Below are 20,670 nucleotides of genomic sequence, written 5' to 3'. Positions count from 1 at the left end.
CCGAAATGACAAAAACAATTCCCCCTCAACCCCACCAATATTCAAATTTGGGCGTATTGGGTACTCGTGCCAAATTTGGTCCAGGGAATGAAAATGCATCCTGCATATCCGATATTTACATTATGATTCATAACAGTAGCAACAAGATCGTTATGAAATAGCAATAAAAATGTTATGGCTGGGGGTCACCACAACATAAGGAGCTGTTTTAAGGGGTCGCGGCATTAGGAAGGTTGAGAACCACTGTACTAGAGGTTATTTGCCCCACTAATGTCTTCATAGTTATTAATCAAATTGTTAGCAAATGAAGTCTGTTAGACCAAACACTCATATTCTAGTCCCTTTTATTGGCTACTTGTGACATGAAAACAATCCTCTCTCACTAGCGTAAACAAAGGTTGCTATTAATAAATTGCATTTAATTTCTCCTTATTCTTTTCACCAGGAGTAGAATTTCATCCATTTTGCTGGAAAACATTTCTTTCTTCAAAGCACACCTCCAATTTCAACAGCACACATGACTATTTAGCCTTTGTCTCTGTCTCTGATGCAGCCTCCTGACGCCATTTGGCTTTTTTTGCTAAGTTCCAGCTTGTAAGGGACTCGTGGCGTTCAACAGCCTGCAAAAATAGAGCAAACACTTTACAGTCACACAGTTTTGATCTCAAAGCCAAGAGTGGCAAAACGGTATTATTCTACACACAATGCAGTTGTATGGCAATGTTCCTAGCGTAGCATACTTGAAAAGATTAAGGGGGCAGATTTGTCTATGTATAGGGTCAGTGTTGTACAGTAGCTAAAAGAGTTGGAGGAAGATGGGGTTCAAATTGCAGAAAACACACTTTAAGCCTGCTGCTCTCCAGCTGAGAAATGTGAGGATAACTGGAAAAGACTGTTCATGGTCCCTGAACTCTTTGAAGGCAGGATTGTACACAAAATACACAAACAGATGGCGAGTCAGCTGTCTTGCTTTGCCTTGAAAAGATATTTCCTTATATTCTAGGAAATCAAGGTAAGTTGGCATTGGTAAATGTCCCATCATCTCTCAATCAGCCTCTCCAGGTGTTGAATTATGACTCCCAGCAATCATCACCAATGGCTATACTGGCTGTCCTATAGGAACCCATGACATCGAGAGCAATGTTTCTCGATCTGGGGGTCGAGACCCCAGGGGGGTCGCGAGGGTTTCAGAGGGATCACCAAAGACCATCAGAAAACAGGTATTTCTGATGGTCTTAGGAATCCCTTTGGCATAGTTGTTTGGGTTCACAGTGCTCTCTGGATGTAGGTGAACTACATCTCCCCTAAATCACGGTCAATTCATTCCAAATCCCTCCAGTATTTTCTGTTGGTCATGGAGGTCTCTGTGGGAAGTTTGGCCCAATTCTATAATTGATGGGGTTCGGAATGCTCTTTGACTGTAGGTGAACTATACATCCCAGCAACTACAACTCCCAAATGTCAAAGTCTATTTCCCCCAAACTCCAGTGTTCACATTTGGGCATATTGAGTATTTGTGCCAAGTTTGGTCCAGATCCATCATTGTTTGAATCCACAGTGCTCTCTGGATGTAGGTGAACTACAACTCCAAAACTCAAAACTCAACTCCAAACCCTTCCAGTATTTTCTGTAATGGGAGTTCTGTGTGCCAAGTCTGGTTCAATTCCATCGTTGGTGGAGTTCAGAATGATCTTTGACTGTAGGTGAACTATAAATCCTGCAACTACAACTCCCAAATGACAAAATCAATCCCCTCCCCCGACCCCCTCCATTTGGGCATATCGAGTATTTGTGCCCAATGTGATCCAGTGAATTAAAAGACATCCTCCATATCAGATATTTACATTACGATTCATAATAGTAGCAAAATAACAGTTCTGAAGTAGCAACAAAAAAGAATGTTATGGTTGGGGGGTCACCACAACATAAGGAGCTGTATTAAGGGGTCGCAGCATTAGGAAGGTTGAGAAACACTGATCTAGAGGAAACAGACTAAAAATACATCTGTGATTCTATAGCATTTAACCACAGCAGTTAGTGTCAGACTGCATTAAATCTATTATGTTTATACCCCGCTTTTTCTCTCTACTAAGAAGACTCAAAGTGGCTTCCCTTCTATAGCATAGATGTACCCTTAGATGGCCCTTTCTTGTGTTAAGGACTGCAGAAGGGTTAGTCAAATTCCTCTGCTGAAGAGAAGCAATGTGGTCATGTCAGTATACCCGAACCACAGTTTGGAAAACATCCCTTTTTTAGAGCTACAGCTTGAGAATGCCTTATTTTGGGCAGTGGCCAAATTTGCTAGGGAGTCGTGAGAGGTCTAGTGCAAACAAGTAACTTTCACCAGCTCTGGTCATAATACTGCTTACTTTAAGATATGAATCCTGTGCTGTCTGTGCTTAAAAAAATAAAATGTATAGATCACAACTTTCAAAATTCCCCCACCAGCATGGAGAGGAAGTCACTATGAAGCAGTACTTACTCTTTTAGCCGAGACAACCACTACAAAGCAACCCACAATTGTAAGGCCAATCATGATGTAACAGGCCTTGACTCGAGCTTTGTTCCTTGCAGCATCCAGCATCTCTGGCCTGTAATAAAAATATGGTTGGGCCCAGTTCAGTTGAGATAGCTTGACATGATTTCTAATGTACTTCCTTGCAGCAGAAATACAGTATGCATTTGAATGATATCTTCATTTGTTTTTGGCCTTTGATAACCATGTTAGGCTTAAAAATGGTGTGCCTTGAAGTCATTTCCAACTTTTGGTGACCTTAAGATCACAGGGTTTTCTTGTCAAAATTTCTCCAATGGCAGATTTGCTTTGCCTCCCTCTGAGTTTCCATGGCTGAGTGAGGATTCAAACCCTGGCATCGCGAATCACAGTAATACTCAAATTGTTATACCACTCTGACTCTTTAGCTTAAAACACTACTGAAAACTTAGCTCACAGCAATCTTCTTTGGAGCATGAGTATATTGGCCAGAATTCTTTATGACATCTACATAATATAAATTTATGTATATTTAGCTATAAATTATAGCAACCGTAAGGTAAACCTATCACATGATTTTCTAGGCAAGATTTATTCAGAGGTGGTGGACTACTTCCAAGTGTATTGTCAAAGGCTTTCATGGCCGGAATCACTGGGTTGTTGTAAGATTTTCGGGCTGTATGGCCATGTTCCAGAAGAACCCAAAAAACTTGCAACTACTTCCAAGTGTTTCATAGAATTCAAACTTTACAGAAATTTGGTTTAAAAGGCAGAGCCCCCCCCCCCCCCCCCCCGTGGCATTAAAGCGCTGAGCTGCTGAACTTGCTGACTGAAAGGTAGCAGGTTCGAATCCAGGGAGCGTCGTGAGCTCCTGCTGTTCACCCCCACTTCTGCCAACCTAGTAGTTCAAAAACATGCAAAGCCAAGTAGATCAATAGGTACCACTCTGGCAGGAAGGTAAACAGCACTCCATGCAGTCATGCTGGTCACATGGCCTTGGAGGTGTCTATGGACAATGCTGGAAATGGAAATAAGCACCAATCCCCAGAGTCGGATATGACTAGACTTAATGTCAGGGGAAAAACTTTACCTTTACCTATTGTTTAGGTTACATTCTCAATAAAGTTTTGGTTTTGTAATTGGCCTCTACCTTTTTCATTGCCTCAAAAATGCTAATTGAAGAAGGAGAACACGGGGACAGAAGAATCAAAGTTTCTCTCACACACAGGTAAGGAAATTAGGCAGCTGGAGTTCATAGCATTAGGACTTAATGCGTTTAGACATGAACAAATCTAAACCAGGCAAAGCACATTAAACCCATTAATCTGGAAGTCACTCAAAGTAAGTGAAACAAAACATTGAAGTTGTTGGCTTTAGTCTGCTAATGATATTTCATGACACATTAATTGGAACAGATCTGATGCCACAGATCAGTTCTTTAAACCAGAGAAACAACAAGCTGCAAAACAGACCTTATTACCATCCCTTGTAATTTTTTTGCTGAGTGCAGGATCTGTCAAGTCCCAGGGGAACTCAGGCAGGGATGTTGATACGTGTCCAATATTCAATTAACAATGGAATTTAAATTTAATTAAATGTTTAAAATATAATTTATTTTAATCATTCAATGAAAGGACAGAATTCAATAATACCAGAGAATAGAAAATCTATCACACTATACAGTGCTCAGCCTATTTGCTCTAATCTTCATATCTTTCCATTGCCTCCCAATTAGTTCTCAGTTCAGGAAGCCTTGCTCCCATCATAGCAGCATTTTACGTCCAGGGTACAGTGAGTAAAGCTTGTTTGATTGTGGAAAACAAGATGCATCCCTCTCCCCTTTTCATTAGTTAGGTTTAACACCAACATCTTTTTGGCCTAAAAATCCCAAGGAAAGCTCAGTTCGCTTAGCCAATCTTGTGGGAAAGAGATAGAATCACAGAATCATAGCGTTGGAAGAGACCTCATGGGCTATCCAGTCCAACCTCCTGCCAAGAAGCAGGACAATTGTGTTCAAAGCACCGCCAACAGATACCCATCCAGCCTCTGTGTAAAGCACTTCATAGAAGGAGCCTCCACCACACTTCGGGGTAGAGAGTTCCACTGCTGAACCATTAGGAAGTTCTTCCTCGTGTTCAGGTGGAATCTCCTTTCTTGTAGTTTGAAACCATTGTGCTGCATCTTAGTCTCCAGGGCAGCAGAAAACCTGCTTGCTCCCTCCTCCCTATGACTTCCCCTCACATATTTATATATGGCTATCATGTCTCCTCTCAGTCTTCTCTTCTGCAGGCTAAACATGCCCAGCTCCTTAAGCCGCTCCTCATAGGGCATGTTCTCCAGACCCTTAATCATTTTAGTGGCCCTCCTCTGGACATATTCCAGCTTGTCAATATCTCTCTTCAATTGTGGTGACCAGAATTGAACACAGTATTCCAGGTGTGGTCTAACCAAGGCAGAATAGAGGGGTAGCATGACTTCCCTGGATCTAGACACTATGGGAGTGATCCTGGATTCATCGCTGAGCCTGGAGCCCCAGGTCTCAGCGGTGGCCGGGAGAGCTTTTGCACAATTAAAACTTGTGCGCCAGCTGCGCCCGTACCTTGGGAAGTCGGACTTGGCCACGGTGGTCCACGCTCTTGTTACATCCCGACTAGATTACTGCAACGCACTCTACGTGGGGTTGCCTTTGAAGACTGCTCGGAAACTCCAACTAGTCCAACGAGAGGCAGCCAGATTGCTCACCGGGGCGTCATACAGGGAGCATACCACCCCCCTGTTATGTCAGCTCCACTGGCTGCCAATCCAGTTCCGAGCACAATTCAAGGTGCTGGTTTTGACCTATAAAACCCTATACGGTTCCGGCCCAGTGTATCTATCCGAACGGATCTCCCTCTACGTCCCACCCCGGAGCCTAAGATCCTCTGGGGAGGTCCTGCTCTCGACCCCGCCTTTATCACAGGTGAGATTGGCGGGGACGGGGAGCAGGGCCTTCTCGGTGGTGGCCCCCCGCCTATGGAATTCTCTCCCCGGGGAAATCAGATCGGCAACTACGCTCCTTTCTTTCAGGAAAAAACTAAAAACATGGATCTGGGACCAGGCATTTGGACAAGCGGGTAAATAAAGAGGAACTCTACTGATGGCTAAGAAATGACTAACGGATTGGTTATGTGGAACTCTGGAAACAAAACGCTGACTATAAGAATGATTTTTATATGATGTTTATATGATGTTTATACAATGTCTAGGTACTAATGCTGATGTTTTATTGTGACAATCGTTTTAATTACAATTTGTATATCGTTCTTTTATATTTTTATATTTTGTATACTATGTATTATTATGTATAGGCATCGAATTCTGCCTTTTTTGTAAGCCGCCCTGAGTCCCCCTCCGGGGGTTGAGAAGGGCGGGGTAAAAGCACCAGTAATAAATAAATAAATAAATAAATAAATGCTCCTATTGATGCAGGCCAAAATCCCATTGGCTTTTTTAGCTGCAACATCACATTGTTGGCTCATGTTTAACTTGTTTTCCATGAGGACTCCAAGATCTTTTTCACATGTACTGCTGTAGAGCCAGGAGCCCCCCATTCTGTATCTTTGCATTTCATTTTTTCTGCCTAAGTGGAGTATCTTGCATTTGTCACTGAATCAATCAATTTATTCTGTCTGTCTCTCCCATTCTATATCTCTGGCAGTTCCATTTAAAGACAATATTTAACAATACTAATAATTTAAAATACTAAAAATGAATGAAATAGTTTATCACTTAGAAGCAGATAAAACAATTTAAAGGAACGACAACTATAGAACTTGTGCAAATTGGATACAATTAATTTACTCCCAAGGGTTTCAATTAAATAGATGCCTTCTTGCAAACAGTGTCACAGCATATGCATCACTGGTACATATAAATATTGTTCACTCAGAAAATAAGCACAGTTATTTCTACTTGCAAATGTCCCTATATATTTTAAAGAGGGAGCCATGGTGGCACAGTGAGTTAAACCACTGAGCTGCAAAACTTGCTGACTGAGAGGTTGACGGTTCAAATCCACAGAGTGGGGTGAGCTTCCGTCATTAGCCCCAGCTTCTGCCAAGTTAGTTCAAAAATATGCAAATGTGAGTAGATCAATAGCTACCGCTGCAGCAGGAAAGTAACAGCACTCCATGGAATCATGCTGGCCACATGACCTGGTAGATGTCTATGGGCAAAGCTGGTTCTTTGTCTTAGAAATGGAGATGAGCACCACCTCACAGAGTCAGACACAGCTAGACTTAATGTCAAGGGAAAAATCTTTACCTTGTTTTAAAGAGAAATTTAAATGGATGAAATTTGAAGCTAAGGCAAATACGATTGACCCATTCCATGAGTCCTACCAAACAATGGGATCTCCCCAAAGATAGCTGCATTAGCAATCAAAAATGCAAATTCTCTTCCCATGACTAATCAGAAAAGGCATATAAGTGTTTCAAGTCATACGCTAAGCCAAACTGATGTATTAAGTACTTGGAGAAGCACATCTGCAACATATTTCAGAACTATTTTGATTCTGCTATAATTCCAAATTCTTACATTACTCTACAAAACTTGGAAAATTAGAAGCAAGGCACTGTAGTTTGGGAGTCTGAATTTATTTTACTTTATCTCAGTCTGAAAAGCATCAAGACCTCCTCTAAATGATATCCACATATATTGTTGCTGCTCTTGTGTACTTTCATGCGATTTCCAACTTACAAAGATCCTATGGCAATTCTACCACCTTTCTTGGCAAAATTTGTTTAGAAAGGTTCACTTTTGGCTTCCTCTGATTATGAGAATGTAACTTGCCAAAGGTCACAGTGAGTTTCCATGGCCAAGGAAATTTTTAACTCTGGTCTCCAGAGACATACTCCAGTGCTAAAACCATGGCACCACGTTGACTCATCATCATTTTCCTGCACCAAGGCCTGAAGACTTGGTTGACAGATACCAAAATCATCTAGGAAGTTATTGCTCACTGCCAAGAAACTAATTTGTTCTCTGGGAATGCAATTTTTATATATTGCAGGCAAGAATAAATAATTTTCCCGTTTTTCTTGCTGCAGAAAAAAGAATCAAAAACTAGGCAGCTTTTGAAGACTATTCAAAATTCAGAAAACCTTTGTATAGAAAGCATCCTTTTCCATGCAGAAAAAATACTTCCTTGTATAGAAAATAGAATTTTCTGCCAGAAATATTAATTCATCAGCAGGAAGGCAGAGGGGTTGTATGGTGAGGTGTGGATTGTGGAGATGCAGCATTAACTACCCAATTCACATGGTATTGTGCCCAGATGTATATTTTTGAGGAGCTGGTGGTCCTTGCTTCTTCCAGCACACTGACATTTGCTCCTATGCAATCAACTCTGCTGGACTGCCCATGTTGTCCAACTGCCCGATCACCATTTCCCAAAGCAGTTACAATACTCCGAACTCAAGAATGGAAAACGGAACATTGGTGGGCAGGAAAAGAGATTTAAATATTTGCTTAAAGCTAACCCTAAAAACTGTGGCATAGATACCAAGAACTGGGAAGCCCTGGCCGTTGAGCACTCTGACTGGAAGTCAGCTGTGACCAGCACTGTTGCAGAATTCAAAGAGACACGAATGAAGGGCAAAAGGGAGAAACATGCCAAAAGAACATCAAGCCAACCTTGACTGGGACCACCTCCCATCTAGAAATAGATGTCCTCACTGCAGGAGAACATGCAGATCAAGAATAGGGTTCCACAGTCATCTACGTACCCACTGCCAAGACACTACATTTGGAAGGCCATCATACTCGGAAACAGGGGACCACCTAAGTAAGTAAAGTAGTTTTGAGGAGAAAATAAGAGTAGGACCAGTGAATCTGTGACCTATATATAGGAGCATCTTGATATAGCACTTCTGTCTGCTGGTACAAAATGGGGTACCCATGCAACCAGAAAGGAGGGAGTAAAGTGACTGCCTCCTTCTTGTTGATCATGTGGGTGTTTCATTCCGACATGAGCAGATGTGGCTGCCATCACCAGGTAATGGAAGGGGCCTCCTTGGCCACCAGGAAGCCAGGGTGTTAATACAGAGATGACCCATTCTCTTCCCCTGTGCTGATTAGAAAGTGGTGGTGTTGATTTGGACAGTGCATTGGGCTAAAAAAGACTTGATCAGCAGTCCAGATGACTGCAAAACCCACGGATAGGCCAGAATTTTCTGTAAACTTCAGAGCATTCTCTGAATTTGCTTAAAATGGAGCAAGGTTAGAAATAAGGGCAAATGACTTGGGAAACTTCCCCAAAGTCATCATGTGCCATGGAGGTAATCCGTGCGGGATTTGATGTGAGTTTATTTGTGTTGATAAGCTCTCAGAGGAGTTCAAGAGGAGTTCTTTGTGTAGATAAGCTACATAGTAATAATAGTTGGATACAATTTTAACAGTCATGGTTTTGTCTTCTGGTGTCTTGGGATTTGTAATTTGATGTGGGAAATAATTCTTTGTTGGAAGAGATCTCGCACTGTCATTCTCTTACAAAGTTCACACAGCTGTGCTCCCATCCTGATGGTTCTTAGACAGCAAATTCCAAAATTCGTGTTTCCAAAGGCATTTGCTGATAAACATTTTTTTTCTGTATTGGGGTGTGGATGATCAAAACACTTAAATTGGGAAGTGAGTTTCAAGACAGGCCTATCTTTTGCATGATACTCAGATGTCTAGTAAATAAATGGAATTGATTCTGCCCATAAAAGTGGTATAACTCTCACTGGTTTTGTTAGGAAAGAAACCCTATTTAACTTTTTTTAAGGTCATGGGAAATACTGTGCTAGAACAATTTTTGTTGTGAAAGTTCAGAATGTTACAGATGATGATCTTCTCATGAAAACAGGAACACAAAGAGACAAAACAAACACAGTTCTTTTCAGTCACAACAGTAATGAATGGGCAACAGAAAAAGTTGCAAGAGTTTAGAACATTTTTGTAATATTTAACTACAGGATAGAAACATTTTTCAAAGAAATTAACGCTGGAATTGATGATTAGTACATGAATACATGTCCTAGTACAGATGCCATAAACTGATATTCTCAGGCACCAGAAAACCAGGCCCTTCCTCACAGCCCTATATCCCAGAATATCAAAGCAGAAAATCTCACAATATCTGCTTTGACCTGCGTTATCTGAGTCCACACTCAGATAATGTGGGATTTTCTGTCTTGATATTCTGGGATATAGGGCTGTGTGGAAGGGTCCTAGGATAAATCTGTTTTTAAGCTAACATGCAGATGGCTTTCCTGGCACTGTTTCCTACTGTTCCTTTAATCCTTTGGTCTTTTGATTAGCAAGGCTGGAAAACATGTCATCTTCCAGATATTGCTGCATTACAACTCCTGTCAGTCAATGAAAGTTGCAGTTCAACAGTATCAAATGGGCTATATTTGTTCCACAACCTCTGTTATTCAGAAGTGACAGGTAATGGGGACAACTTGGAAATTACTGTTATATGACAATGGGACATCCTGATACTACTGTTCCAACTAACTAGAAACCAATAGAGACTATGTTGTGCATCTCATGTAGTTCTGGAGCTCAAGGCATTCGGAAGAAGAAACTTTGCTTTTCTCATTTTACATAAGGCACAAGATTTTACTATGCTTTTGTGTATAATGGAACATGAGCATCCACTGGCTTTGTTATCCATGTGGCATCCTGGAACCAAACCCCAGTCGATAACAAGGATCCATTATAAACAATGGGCACTCATGCTAAAAAAAACAGAGTAAAAGAATGGTTCCATGATGCTTTTATGTATCATTGCTAAACTGCTCTATGCAATTAAACATATATTTGGCCTTTATTCTGTATTCAAATTAAATATGCTTATCTGCAAAACTATTTTGGTATATACCAGGTTGTTGTTGTATATTGTTTCTACAGAACATGAAGCGTGATAGGGAAAACCTAAACATTCTCATAAGCGTTTGGTTGATCAAAGCAGTAATAAATGTTTTCTAGTTGCTTTTTTCCCACAAACTCAGACACATTTACTTTTTTTTTAAAAAAGCAAATTCTTGTTTTTAATGTCTGTTTTGATTTAATTCCTTTTCTCCCACCCCAACAAAACTTTGAATGTGCAGTCAAATGTCAACATCCTGTCTTTCTCTGAGTGAAACTTACATTTTCCTGATGGGTATCTGGAGAGCTATGTGTTGCAATCCCAGTTGTTGTTGTTTTTATTATTTTGTTGTAAAGAACTATTAGTACATGGAGATTTTTAATCCCACCATCCCACACTGAGATATATACACAAATACACATATGCACAAACCTTGGGATGCATTTACAAAGGAGAAACATAGGTTGGCATCCTATATGAGTGTGTAGTGTAATAGTTTAACATGCAGAACTAAGCCATTCTCGGATCCCTTGACTTAATGAAGAGTTGATCCCCCCCCCCCCCAGGCCATTCTATGGACATTAAGAGGGCACTGGACAAACACCTGGCTGTGTCTCTCTACCTAGTAGTTCTCAACCTATGGGTCCCCAGATGTTTTGGCCTTTCAACTTCCAGAAATCCCAACAGCTGGTAAACTGGCTGGGATTTCTGGGAGCCAAAACACCTGGGGACCCACAGATTGAGAATCACCACTGTAGCCAGTTGCAAAATGGCTATAGGGACACAGCCAGGTGTTTGTCCAGTTGAGATCCTCTTGATGTCCTATCAGATGATGTAATCATTTTAGTCTGGCTACAGGGATATAGCAAAATGGTTTTCTAACCCTCCTGTCCTGTTTTCTACCATACACTTAATAAAAAGGGAGAGTTTGCTTGCACCAACTCTATAGTAACACCAAAAAGAAAGAAAATATCACATCTATACCAACCAAAAAAAGTCAAGTGCAGGTAGACTTATGCTTATCAATATCACTAAGAGTCATAGTGTGACTCAAGAATAAAAGCCAACAATTGTCTTTAATTGTCTTTAACCTACGCACTCTTAGTCTTAACTCCAAAGGTGCATCTTCTAGAAATGCTGTGCAGTTTGCCATTCTGAACTTCAAGAAATAAGCCTGATTCCATTTGTCAGTTCCAAATAGAACAGACCTATTTAAATCAACTATTGCATGGCAAGTCAACACTTGCAATCTTTAATCCATTTCATTCAATAAGTTGACTCTGTCTGGGACTAGCAATTGGATTTAGGCCACAGGTCACGTGTTTGCGTGCGTGTGTTTCTTACTATTCAAAAACAGTTCCTAACAAAACAGGACACTATCCTGTACAGGGTTAATTGAATAAAAACTTAATTGTGTAGAGGAGTGGGGTGGAAGCAGACATGCTTCTGAGTTTCAAGTAAATCCTTATTTATTTATTTATTTATTTATTTATTTATTTATTTATTTACTGTATTTATACCCCGCCCTTCTCACCACGTAGAGGACTCAGAGTGGCTTACAAAAAGGCATGTTTCTATTCTGCAGATACATACATACAATAAAACAAAACATATCCATTAAAAACAAAAAATAATAAAAGCATCTCAATCTTAAAACCCATTATTAGAACCACGCAATTTAAAAACATTCACGTATTGCACTGAGAATTACTGTCCAAAGGCTTAGTTCCACATTCACATTTTTAATTTCTTTCTAAAGATCAGGAGGGAGGGAGGTAATCTAATTTTGCTAGGGAGGGAGTTACACAGCCCAAAGGCCACCACCGAAAAGGCTCTGATTCTCATTCCCACCAGTCATGCCTGCAAAGAAGGTGGGATCAAGAGCCGGGCTTCCCCAGAAGATGTTAACCTGCGAGATGATTCATAGAGAGAGATAAGTTTGGACAGGTAAGCTGGGCCGGAACCATTTAGGGCTTTATAGACTCGGTAACAGACTGACAGCCAGTGGAGCTGACATAGCAGGGGGCTTGTGTGCTCCCTGTACTCTGCTCCAGTGAGCAATCTGGCTGCCGCCCTCCCGTTGGACCACTTGAAGCTTCTGAAAAGTTTACCCTGCCTCTAAATTCAATCTCAAGACTTACAGAAATGAGACAAGTGACTTGAGATAGTGAGATAACACAACTTTCACAGTGCAAGTGTGTGCTTCATTGTTTTCCTCCTGAATTTGAAAAAAACCCCCATCATAACAAAATTTTAAATGTGGTGGCTGTTTCTCCCCTAATTATAACTTACTGCTGGATAAAATGAAATACTTACGGGATCCTCAGAGGAATCTCATCTTCTCTCTTGAAGCGCCCAGTCCACAGAAGAATTTTCTTGTCAAACGTGGAAGGTTTGTGGCCACCGGGCACTTTGTGCGTCTTCTCAGCTTAAATATCCAGTAGACAAAGCATCACATCAGTTTGTGTACTGAGAGCAGTGGAGGAAAGGGGAAGGTTTAGGGTTAACGTTGCAGCATCAAAGTGTTGTCCTACTTCTTCCCCTCTTTGTTTATACTCCATATATTGCATTTAGGGTTGCCAGGCTAAAAACTGGATATGGCCCCTGAACCTTCTATAGTTGTGCAGAATAGAAAATTTCAGATTTTTTTACTTTTCATGCAACCAAAAACTAAGCACTATGAAATGTACAGCAATCCCTTCATGTTTTCCTTGAGGCAGTGGTGTTAGTATGTGTGTGTCTGCATGAAAACCACACTGGGTGACACCATCAGATGGACAGACACCAAAGTAACTGTCTATAGAATTGTTGTGCAATGTTTTAACAGATTTTTTTCGTTAAAAAATTATACAAATAAAGATATAACAACAACAACACTTTTCATAAGCTCTGCTTCAATGTACTAATTTATATAGTTTCAAGGCTAATGCTCTCTTATATTGAGTTGTTGTAGGTTTTCTGAGGATGCCTGCCATAGATGAAAGTGAGACATTAGGAGAAAATGCTTCTAGATTGAACATGGCCATATATAGCCTAAAAAACCTACAACAACCCAGTGAGTCCAGCCATGAAAGCCTTCGACAATACTCTCTTATATTTCTTAATTTTTGATCCTTCTGATGTGCATGTGCTCTGATCAGAGCTGTCATTACTAGCTAATTACATTTTTTTTGTCTTGTCAGGAGTGACTCCTGGTGTGAGAGAACTACAATATACATTACAATTATACTTTTAATCATTTGGTTGTGTCTGCATGTGCTACAAGCTTGAACTTTCCTTTTGTTTCTATTAGGGATTTATTTTATAGTGGCCAATTTGGTCATTTTGGTGGGAATTTTAGCTACAATGGTGTAGTATGGGAGGAGGCCCATTTAGGTAACTCCAACCGTAGCGATGCCAGTGATTCCCACAACCCTCGATTGGCCAGTGTAGCTCCATGTAGATGGCAGCATCAACATAGGTGGCAATATGGCAACAATAACCATGTGTGTTGCAACAACAGGATGGGTGGATTGCTGCCAAACCTGCCTCTGGCAGGAGAGAAAGCTGATCTGCTTCCAAGCTGACAAGGAACCTCTAGGGCAGCTGTTTTCTAGGGATGGCGACAGCTTTCTCTGCTCCCCACATCATACAACACTCCTCAAACTGCTTTATATTTTCATACTGGACCATTACAACAGTGTAGGAACCACAAGGATTCTGATTTTGTTGGAAAGCATTGTGAAATCTTTAGAACAAAAATAATTTCACTTTCTAAGTAACTGGTATCCATCATCCTTTGTGATTAATCTACAAAAAGTACTTTTTGGCTGTCCTCTACCAGAGATATTCAGCAAACATGGCAGGGAGACTTAAATCATACTCACAGCCCCAAACACAGTAAACTCATTAATTAAGATATTTTAATTTAGGTAGATATTTACCTGATAAATTATATGACACAAAGAATTTTTAAGAGGATGGTTCTTTTAATCTGCTTTATTGTTAACAGTGTTTTAATTGCGGTTCTTTCAATCTAATAGTGGGTTTTTTTGTGGAGGCCAAATATTTATATCAATAATATTAAAAATTGTACCATGTTTTTTATTGTTTGGAACCTGCTTTAGATCCTGTGTAAGGAGAAGGGAGGATATAAGTTAAAGAAAAGACCTCAGTCAATGGAATGTATTTAGGTGCTGGTTCATCATTCAACAATTGGTTCAGTGTGACTATTTTTGTTGTGAATAACCAAATAAATTCAGGCTTGGGAGTAATAATCAATATAAGAAAGTTTTTCTTGAGTTCTGAATTAAACTGTAAGTCAAATGATGTGGCAAGAAAACCATTCCAGTGATCTGCTTTTTCTCCATGGATCAGAATTATAACCATTGGTTGATGACTCCAAACCTTATCATAGAAAGAAACTTTGGCCCTTAAAATAAGTTGTATATTTATGTGCTCAGTGGCAAGGGATTTTGGGAGCTGTCTCCCAAAACATTTGGAAGATCAGTTCCCTATTTCTGATCATGTTGTTGTGTGCCAACTTATGGTGACTCTAAGGCAACTCTACTACAGAAGTTCCTTGGTGAGATTTGTTCAGATGTGGGGTGCTTTTGTCTTCCTCTAAAGGGAAGAGAGTGCAACTTGCCCGTGACTTGCTCTGAGAGACCAAGGCACAAATCCTTGCTCAGTCATAGCAACCCATTGGGAGACCTTGGGCAAATTACATTGCCTTAGCCTTCATGAAAAGAAATGGCAAGCCCCACTCTGAAAAAAATCTTGCCAAGAGGCCCTGTGGTAGGTTCACCTAAGGTTCTCTGTAAGTTGGAAACAACTCAAAGACACACAGCAACAATGATAAGAAAACTTATTTTGGAATTTCATGCTAGGTAGTGGGTAGCCCCTGAGGTTCATAAGTCTAAACTTTGAAAAGTTTCTTATGAAAGTATGACATTTCCAGAACCATCCTGTCTGCACAAGCTGGTGGGGTTTGGTTGTATCTCCCAGCTCTGTGGCAGACATGGGTGGCATTTGGGAGAAGTTCTCCAAATCAAGGGAGATTCCTTCTTTTCCTCTTTCTGCTAAAAATTATTTCAAGCTACTCACCTGAGTTCTTTGGGTTCCAGTTCTGTCCAGTACAGAATAGGGATGTGGGGCCCATGCTTCTGGATACAAAAGGGGGCCATCGTGGAGGAAAGTCAAGTTGCCCTTCAGCCAGGAGGCGCCCAAACTGGAGACGGATACGCGCCCCACTTGCAGCCAGCATGACAGGAGCAGTAAGTAAACCCTTCAGTTCCTACAGCCAACGGGTGTCCAAACTGCAGAAGGTTGTATCTTCCAGCCCTTCACTTTTCTGCCTCTATTGAGTCTGTGTCTGCTCTTCCAGTCCTGGGAACAGCAACAGCTCTTTCCAGTTGCCTTGATCATTTGCCAGCCTTTTTCCTCACTCCCCCTTGTTGTCTGGGTCTCCTCCTCCTTGCAAATGCATTAAAAACACATCTTTCCTAGGCCACCAGAGGCCTGATCTCTTATGGTTTCCTTTTAGCCAACCTTTTTTCCAGTTCACAAGCTGAAACAATCTCATCCACTGTCTTGCTGCTGCTTTTGGAATGTGGGATTTTATGTGATTCCTTATCTACCTCAGAAAGAAGCCACTTTCCCCTGCCTTTTTCTTTTACTGTTGCACTGAATCCCCTCTGTTTTGTTTACAATGTGGAGCACACAATATAGAGTAGTGGCATTTACTTTAGAGGGTGAATAGGATTTCACTGTTAATTTAAATATGGAAGTAGAGAAGGGATATAGAGCCCTTCCATACAGCCCTATGTCCCTGAATATCAAGGCAGAAAATTCCACATTATCTAAGTGTAGACTCAGATAACTCAGTTTAAAGCAGATAATGCGGGATTTTCTGCCTTGATATTCTGGGATATAGGGCTGTGTGGAAGGGCCCATGGTTTTGATTATGTTGCTCCCATTCCATGACAGACATGCTGCTGTTCACATCATTGCCCAGGGAAAATGAGTTTCTCTTCTTCAGAGGTGCAGATAGCATGTTGTCTTGATTTGGAAGGGGCTGTCCAAATTAATCTTCTCTGTTGTCCCACTTATTCATCTTTTAAAATGTCCCAGGGTCCTTCCACACAGCCATATAACCCAGAATATTAAGGCGGATAAGATAATCCACAGAATCTGCTTTGAACTGGGTTATCTGAGTCTACACTGCCATACAGGCTTGTAGCCGGGGGGGGGGGGGCTTGAGGGGCTTCAGCCCCCCCCCCCTGAAATTCTCATGGTGGTCCGCAAGAAGACTTTACTGGTACATTATTTCAACTGTTATGTTTATTCATATCATGATCATGCTCAATATATCCCATATGCATGGAGGTATTGGGGTAACGATACAAAAGATTTGCTAGGGTAGACCCTCTTTCTCTCAGACTCAGCCCCCCTTCCCCGAATCAACACCCCCCCCCCCCCAAAATCAAAATCCTGGGATTTTATACAGCTGTATGGAAGGGGCCCCAGTTTCTCTCTCCTCCACCACCTATCTCTGGCTTCAGTGGGCCTATCCTGACAGTACCTTTATCCCAGGAGCTCCTGCAGCAATCAGGAGGGGGACCAGACACCATTCTCTGTAAACCCGGAAGCAATTGCTACAAAAGGCAAAAAAACCAAGAGATTTGCAGGTGCGGGAATATTGCGGTTTTTAGACGAGTATCCGGATCTTCGCATTTCTGTATGCCCCAGCAATCAGAAACCACGGCATTTTTTATCTGGGTCTGTTCCCAGGTTTTAGATGTTTGTTCCTGATTGATCAGTTCCTAAAAAGAGGGTGACAGTAGAAGGCAAAAACTTTATGTGCCAGAAACTTCATGAAACATGTGGAAGGCACATTTTCTCTGGCCAGAACAAAGTTGTGGCCCCTTAGTCAATGTTGTAGGTGTACATCTTTTCACAAGAAAAACAATCAGGGACAGCCATGTATAATCTAGGGACAGCATCCTGTTGTTCTATCCCACTTGTACACCACTAAACCTGTCTGGACAGATGGTCAGGCAGCCTGTAAAAAGTGACAATAATTGCAAAGTTCTGTTTGAAAGTGTATGTTCTTGTTCCATTGTGTAATGCTGACTTGGACAGAGGTAGTCCTACCCCGAAAACTTTGCTTGTGTGACAGATACTTTATGAAACATGTGAAAGATGCATATCTGAACCTCCAGGGTTTTTTTTACTACCTACTACTGGCTGGAGGGGATACATTGAAGTGCTGTTGGGGAATGTAAATAATGAAAGCCAAGGTCATGCAGGTGGCTAATAGGAAAAAGCTATGTATAACCCAGAAACAGGACCATGTTATTGGACACCACAAGTACACAATCATAGAATCATAGAATCATAGAATCAAAGAGTTGGAAGAGACCTCATGGGCCATCCAGTCCAACCCCCTGCCAAGAAGCAGGAATATTGCATTCAAATCACCCCTGACAGATGGCCATCCAGCCTCTGCTTAAAAGCTTCCAAAGAAGGAGCCTCCACCACACTCCGGGGCAGAGAGTTCCACTGCTGAACGGCTCTCACAGTCAGGAAATTTTTCCTAATGTTCAGATGGAATCTCCTCTCTTGTAGTTTGAAGCCATTGTTCCGCGTCCTAGTCTCCAAGGAAGCAGAAAACAAGCTTGCTCCCTCCTCCCTGTGGCTTCCTCTCACATATTTATACATGGCTATCATATCTCCTCTCAGCCTTCTCTTCTTCAGGCTAAACATGCCCAGTTCCCTAAGCCGCTCCTCATAGGGCTTGTTCTCCAGACCCTTGATCATTTTAGTCGCCCTCCTCTGGACACATTCCAGCTTGTCAATATCTCTCTTGAATTGTGGTGCCCAGAATTGGACACAATATTCCAGATGTGGTCTAACCAAAGCAGACTAGAGGGGTAGCATTACTTCCTTAGATCTAGACACTATGCTCCTATTGATGCAGGCCAAAATCCCATTGGCTTTTTTTGCCGCCACATCACATTGTTGGCTCATGTTTAACTTGTTGTCCACGAGGACTCCAAGATCTTTTTCACACGTACTGCTCTCGAGCCAGGCGTCCCCCATTCTGTATCTTTGCATTTCATTTTTTCTGCCAAAGTGGAGTATCTTGCATTTGTCACTGTTGAACTTCATTTTGTTAGTTTTGGCCCATCTCTCTAATCTGTCAAGATCGTTTTGAATTCTGCTCCTGTCCTCTGGACTATTGGCTATCCCTCCCAATTTGGTGTCGTCTGCAAACTTGATGATCATGCCTTCTAGCCCTTCATCTAAGTCATTAATAAAGATGTTGAACAGGACCGGGCCCAGGACAGAACCCTGCGGCACTCCACTTGTCACTTCTTTCCAAGATGAAGAGGAAGCATTAGTGAGCACTCTCTGTGTTCGTCCACTTAACCAATTACAGATCCACCTCACCATAGTTTTGCCTAGCCCACATTGGACTAGTTTCCTTGCCAGAAGGTCATGGGGGACCTTGTCGAAGGCCTTACTGAAATCCAGGTACGCTACATCCACGGCATTCCCCGTGGACAAATGGCCAAGCAGCCAGGCTGTAAAAATAGTAGATAATAACAAAGTCTGGAAGTGGCCAGTGTGCTTTAATAGCTGTCAACTGAGGCCCCTTCCACACAGCTGTATAAAATCCCCATTGAACTGGATTATATGACAGTGTGGACTCAGATAACCCAACTCAAAGCAGATATTGTGGATTATCTGCCTTGATATTCTGGGTTATATGGCTATTTGGAAGGGACCTTTGCACTCAATTTACTCAGCAATTGTGAGAGGAGAGGATGGAGCAGAAAGATGCCCTTTGCAGTAGATTCAGGTAAACACAAATGCCTGCAGCCGCTCCAAACTTGTGTGTTCTTCCTCAATGATAACTTTTGGCTTCTGGACCACACTCTTATGTCACTTACCTATACATGTTCTGGTTTTCATTTGGAAGGTATGGGATAGTTAGGAAGGGCAGTTCAATTCTTCAAACAATGATTAATAACCTATCTGTTTCTCGAAAACAGAGAGGATTGTCCCCACTCCAAGAATGCTGGAAGAAAGGTAGTAGTTGAGACTTGATCTGAAATCCTCCAGTTTTACACTGGCCTGTCCTATGTTTCACATACTAAATGCATGTGCTAATTGATATAGCTTTCTAAAGGTCTGTACTCTGAAACTTCATTTGAGCTGTATATAATCTTTCTGTCTATCTGTCTGTCTTTCACTGAAGATGCATTACGAGCATCCAGAGAGGAAATGCTTTGGATCAGACCAAAGGCCTTTCTAACTTTAAGATTGTGTTTGCAGAGCGATCAACCAGAAACTCACAAGCAGGACATAAGGGCAATCTTACCCTCTTACTCATGTTTCTCAGGTAATGGGCTATTGTAAATAGTATATAATTTTTGTAAATAGTAGCCATCAATAGCACTATCTTCTACAAATGTGTCTGATCCCCTTTTATGGGTGTTCAAGTTGAGTCTCCCACTGCATCTTTCTAAAAGGGACCCACCTATTATAGTAGAAAATTGACATTGTATGCCACCTGATATGTAATTCTAGTGTTCCCTTCGGTCTGGACCAAATGTGTTTGTAGGAAAAAAGGGGGGAAATGATGGTCAGTGAAAATGACAAGGTCGTTTTAATGGTACACAGCATGCCGAAAGCAATAGCAGCTACTACCCATGGCCACAGGAGGGCATCATTAAACAACTTTTGTGATTTTATTTAGTGCGTCTGTCTTTTGGAACATCGAGTCCTTTGGGAGACGCTAGCAGGGTACAAATAAAGATGATAATAATAATAATAATAATAATAATAATAATTATTATTATTATTATTATTATTATTATTATTATTATCCCTAACCAGCATAGCAAGTGGTGGAAAAGATGGGACCTGCAGTCTACGAACACTGAATTCCATTCATTTCCACCAATGAGAAATGTACTCATTTCAAATGTATTTAATATTGCTTCTCTGCAAATAAGGAAGCAAAGCAAAGATGAGCAAGATAACTCAGTCATCTTCCACTGCAGCCTGTCCCTATCCAAATGTGGAGGTTGACTGTGGAGCAAGCAGCTTCCTGTAGGTGGCTCTCCTTGCAATTTATGTTGCTGGAAACTCAGAGCTCTGCCTTGCATAGACAGCCTCCATTGGTCATAGTAAAGCTCATGCTTACTTCTTATCACCTTCATCCTATCTAGAACAACTGAGTCCATGTGTCCTCAGAATCTACTCCAGTTTGACAGAACATGACTGGCAACCATCA

The 20,670-nt window shown here is 41.3% G+C and overlaps 1 protein-coding gene across 1 annotated transcript; it reads right to left on the bottom strand.

The window, feature by feature from the left end:
* Positions 1-209: 209 nt before the first annotated feature.
* On the bottom strand, positions 210-15,744 carry FAM162B (family with sequence similarity 162 member B). Its single transcript, XM_060753232.2, has 4 exons — positions 15,471-15,744; positions 12,702-12,813; positions 2,483-2,591; positions 210-620 (listed from the first exon to the last, which is right to left on the bottom strand). The coding sequence occupies exons 1-4, from the start codon at positions 15,628-15,630 to the stop codon at positions 522-524; spliced, it is 480 nt and encodes a 159-aa protein (XP_060609215.2). The 5' UTR covers positions 15,631-15,744; the 3' UTR covers positions 210-521.
* Positions 15,745-20,670: the final 4,926 nt, after the last annotated feature.

The sequence above is a fragment of the Anolis sagrei genome, chromosome 1 (genome assembly GCF_037176765.1).
Source record: "Anolis sagrei isolate rAnoSag1 chromosome 1, rAnoSag1.mat, whole genome shotgun sequence".
NCBI lineage: Eukaryota > Metazoa > Chordata > Lepidosauria > Squamata > Dactyloidae > Anolis > Anolis sagrei.
This window is presented reverse-complemented; position numbering and strand designations above follow the sequence as displayed.

Excerpts from the sequence above, each read along its gene's own strand:
- FAM162B (XM_060753232.2), bottom strand. The coding sequence starts at position 15,630 with ATGCTGGCTGCAAGTGGGGCGCGTATCCGTCTCCAGTTTGGGCGCCTC. Across the intron at positions 12,814-15,470 it reads CTGGAACCCAAAGAACTCAG|CTGAGAAGACGCACAAAGTG; the intron begins GTGAGTAGCTTG and ends TGGATATTTAAG. Across the intron at positions 2,592-12,701 it reads GAGATTCCTCTGAGGATCCC|GCCAGAGATGCTGGATGCTG; the intron begins GTAAGTATTTCA and ends TTTTTATTACAG.